The sequence below is a fragment of the Grammomys surdaster genome, unplaced genomic scaffold, assembly GCF_004785775.1.
Source record: "Grammomys surdaster isolate TR1022 unplaced genomic scaffold, NIH_TR_1.0 269, whole genome shotgun sequence".
Lineage (NCBI taxonomy): Eukaryota > Metazoa > Chordata > Mammalia > Rodentia > Muridae > Grammomys > Grammomys surdaster.
In genome coordinates, this window is record NW_021604710.1 from 668,776 (window position 1) to 673,611 (window position 4,836).

General features: G+C 39.6%; 1 protein-coding gene across 1 annotated transcript; it reads right to left on the minus strand.

Annotated features, from left to right (window-relative positions):
- Positions 1 to 1,260: 1,260 nt before the first annotated feature.
- Positions 1,261 to 2,205, minus strand: LOC114628494 (olfactory receptor 9A4-like). Its single transcript, XM_028776376.1, has one exon. The coding sequence runs from the start codon at positions 2,203 to 2,205 to the stop codon at positions 1,261 to 1,263; it is 945 nt and encodes a 314-aa protein (XP_028632209.1).
- Positions 2,206 to 4,836: the final 2,631 nt, after the last annotated feature.

The window sequence follows — 4,836 nt, forward strand, 5'->3', positions numbered from 1 at the left end:
CTCACATGACCACTAGCAACCCAGTTCCACTATAAAAACTAAAACTAAAAAGAATTCCATAATCAGAAAAATTATTTTCAAAATGTGGAGCAATCTCACCAATTGAGAAGGTTGGTTGCTGAAAGACCAAACTTATAGGACATATTAAAGAAGTTCTTCAGTGTGGAGATAAGGCTTAGTGAGCAAAAGCTTGTCTAATAAGTGAGTGCCTAGTTTCATTTCCTAATACACACACACACACACACACACACACGCTTCAGACATGGAGGAACTACTGACTGGCATCATGTAAATTTCTTCCTTCTAAACTTCTTCTTCTAATACTACATGAAATCCCAACACTCCTCCCACCAAAACTCAAACTCTTGAATTGCCTCTCTTTTTAAAAATTCTGCATGGAGAGAAGTCATTTGTAAGGTGTCATGAATTTGAAGTTAGAAATCTTAGACTGGAATAAGTTTGAACAGAAATGGCAGTTTTCAGCAGCTGTAACACACAATACTGTATTTCTAGAATTTAATTTTTATTTGTTCTTTTTTTTCTATGCCTGCCTCTAAGAGGAGCAGCTTCTGCAATACTCTGAAGTTTGGGAAAAGGAATCTTCCTTATTCCTATCCCCAATTAGTCTGGATACTACTAAGAACTTCCAGAGAAAATATTTGCCATATGCCCCATCACCATTCTAGATTGTTTTTATGGCAAAATATAAACAATGCTATAGTCAATTATTTACCAATTGAGCCAGGATAATTATAATATGATCTACAAGGAGAAAGAGAACCCAAATGTTTTAAAAATGTAGATGGACATCTTGTCACATAATTGCACTAAAATATGGAGAATGTCTTTGCAAAATTGATGCACCAAAGTGAACATGTTTATCGTTGTATTCTGTCAATGGTACCTCTCACACCCCATCTTTTTTCCATTATTTCTCTTCTCTAGGAGATACAGCTTTAGACTAATTTGTCTAATAAGATGCTTAGGAAACTGTGTTTCCTTGCTCTGATTCCTCCACTGCCTTCAAGAACGCTCTTCCTTGTGCTCACTAGTGTAAAGAAGCAGGCAAAAGAAGTCTGTAAGGTTCTAGTTAGTATAAGAAGAGATTCATTTGAAGTGCCTTGGGAATGGGCTTGGAAGTAGATCTTCGATGGCATGATTGCAATTTGTGCCCAGGATTCAGATTTTACTACAACTTTAATGGACTAGGGAAGGTGAGATTTTCTAGGCTATGCCACCTAAGAGTAACCGAGAGAAGAGTTAATCCCTGAAGAGCAGACAGCAACGCTTCACTCCATCTCTAAGGGCCTCTTTGACTTTATCATTCCGAAGAGTGAAGATGAAGGGGTTCAGAAAAGGAGTAACCACAGAAACCAGCAGGGAGGCCACCCTGTTGTACTCAGCTGCCTGTGTTTGGTTGGGTTTCACGTAGAGGAACAAGCAGGTGCCATAGCCAATCACAACAAAAGTGAAGTGGGAGGCACAGGTGGAGAAGGCTTTCTTCCTGCCTGAGGCTGAGGGGATCTTGAGGATGGTGGAGATGATGTAGGTGTAGGAGACAATTGTGGGGATCAAGGATCCAATAATAATGAAAACAGCCATTAAGAAAAGAATGAACTCTGTGAAAAAGGTTTCATTACAGGATAATTTGAGCAGCTGGCCCCGGTCGCAGTAAAAATGATCTAACAGATTTGATTTGCAGAAAGTAAACTGGAATGTGGCATAGACTGGCCAGATTTCAGAAAGGAACCCAAACAGCCAGGACACAATCACCACCCAGATGCAAGTGCGGCTGTTCATGATGACGCTATACCTTAAAGGATTGCAGACAGCCACATAACGGTCCACAGCCATTGCTCCAAGCACTGCAAACTCTGTGGTCCCTAGAGAGAGGTAAAGGAACAGTTGGGCAATACATCCACTCAAAGATATTGTCTGCTTTCCAGGGAGCAGAAGCCCCCAAAGCATCAAGGGAACAATTGTAGTTGTTACCAGGCTCTCCAGGAGAGAGAGGTTGCCGAGGAGGAAGTACATTGGAGACTGTAGACGTTTATCAACACAGATAATCGTGATGATGACCATGTTTCCCAGCAGCGTCACTGAATAGAGGAAAAAGAATATGGCAAAAAGGATGTAGTGTAGCTCTTGGGATCCAGGGAAACCCAGAAGGCAGAATTCAGTCGCACTAGAGAGATTGTCCATCATTTGAGTTTGACTTTCGATTCCAAGTTCTAGGTCTGCATCAAACAGATCCTTCTGGTTATGTGATTTCCCTTCTTCCTCCTATGTTAACTGCACAATAAGATATAAAGGCATTCCAGAGAAAGATTAAGGCATAGAACTTTGCATAAGCCATCCAAAGGACAACAGAGCAAAGGCCAGGTCAGTGTCTAGGGCCAGCGTTCTTGCTGTCCTCAGATTTTAAAATGTCACAGAACATCAGTATCTCCATATGAAAACTCTGGGATGCGGGTAATTTTCCAAAATATATTTACTCTTTTCTAACTGTGTTTATCCTCAAAAGCCTAGAAACAATGGCAGATAATAGCTGGTATGGATAAGAGCCCCGAATATCCGGCATTCTGATACCTGGGTCTCTGTTTCTCACTTCTGCAGTTTTAACTGTCATTTCCTCAAAAACCTCTTTCCAGTCACTGTTCTCCAAACATGAAAGCATGATCATTAGTGGACTCTAGTTTTCTTCATAGCATTTATTACCTAATATTACATATCTAATTGCTTATTCCCCTCCTTAATATTAAACTACATAACTTTGAAGAGGACAAGTAGAAAAAAAATCCATGCCCTGTGGAATTTGTATTCAGAGAAAAACATATACACTAAACCACATGCCAGAAAATTAACGGATTGCATAATAATTAGTTCTCTAATTGCATGATATAGAAACAATCGCTAAGAAATTTAATTTTTTTATTTTTCATTTATGACATTAAAATATACACTCTATGAAAACAAGAATATCTTCAAAGCTGTGTTTAAGACTGTCATATATAATTTATACATATACAAATATATAAACAAAACATTATATATAAATATATAATTATATATACATGTATATGTATATAATACCATATATATGTATAATGTATATGTGTACATATGTATAATATATAATTATATATGATATATGATATATATAGTATATTTTGACCCACAGGAATCACAGGAATAGTGTGAAAATTTTTCAGCTGATGAATGTGTGAGCAGATGATATAGGTTAAGTATTGGATCTCCTGGTCAAGACTAGTTTGCCATATTTCCTTAGTCCTACTCACCTTAGTTTCCTCTCCTTTTTCACATCATCACTGTCCTTCCTCCCTGCCCTTCCTTTAACTGCCCTTTCTATTTCTCTGTGGCTGTTTTACTAATGGACATTCTCCGAATTCAAAGCTAAAATGATTGGGAAGGATCAATGTCTGCTTTGCTTTCATAGCCTTTGGATTAACAACAGAGAATGAAGACAAGGCAGAACAGGGAGAGGTCCTCTGATCTTTACTAGGGCAGGCCAGATCTAAAAGGGCATACTGCGTGAGGTTGGGTGCTGTGCTGGCCACTCTGCTGCCCCTCCCCCACTTCACAGCTCTGATTTTCATCTCCATAAGACACCGAAGTCCCAGACTTTCCACCCCAATCCCTCTAGTTTCTCCTGCGGAGAGGCAGAGTTTTTACAAAGAACTGACCTCTTTAGAGGGGCTTCATGTTGCTTCTGACATTGTACAGATTCAGCAGAAATAAATTGCTTCCTGACTAGTGCTGAGCTGTACAATCTGCTGGAGGCTCCCCTCATGGTGAAGAGGGCAGGGGGATCTTCTATACAGGCGCTTAGGAAGAAGTCTTAGCAGTGAGCATGTCCTGACTTGAGGATTTGTCCTTCTCCTCTCTCCCCTCCACTCTTTTTCTCCTTCCCAAAGGAACTAAAGTCACTGAGGTATGTGTTCTTAATTAACTCAACTTCACAGAGGTCTCTCAGCAAGCTATCTTGGGAGATCAGGGGAAAAAATGTTTCAGTTATCTTCATTTTTGGCCAATTAAGTTGCAGAACTTTTCCAAGTTTTTTATTGAAGAAACTGAAATCTTGTTGATTGGGGACTTCTTAATCTAAGGATGTCTTCCCACAATGCCCCAAGGGTAGTTGTGTGGACTGTGTCAGACTTAAAGAAGTTCATCTTCTCAGTTCATTATCTTAGGCTCTTCCCATGACTTTAAGTTATTCAGAACCCGAATAAATTCCATCCTCTCAAAGGCACCATAATTTTCCTGGAAAATGTGCACTAGTATTTTCTAATGGCTGCATCTCAAGCACAGTAAAAGTCTTAACTAGACCTTAAAAATTTCATGAAGCCTGACATTCTCCATCTGTGTTACAGTGGGTCTCACCGATAGTACTGACCATGACCCTGCAGAACGCTGTGGAGAAGTTCCATCCACAACTCTAATCACACTTTATAGAGTATCTCGGATTTTCCTTCTTCTAAATATATGTACATCTGCGTGTGTTCCAGCAAGGTTCTTGCAGTTCCTTTTTTTTCTACGGTGTGTTGCTGAGTCCCAGCTGGACCACTTCCAAGTAGGGAGAGCAGAGGAAGCTTCTGAAGACAGCTATGCTCACAACCTGGAAGAACTGACAAAATGCAAATCAGAAATCTGTTTGGTGCTGGAGAGAGCAGAATATGTGTGCATTATAAAACATTTGTCTGAGTTTAGGTTCTCATTTTAAGTATGCCTATTCATTCTGAAATGTCAATTGGCACCTAAGGGGATAAATTGGGAATAATTTTCCTTCCTGTTTTTTTTTAATTGCTAAAGCCCAGC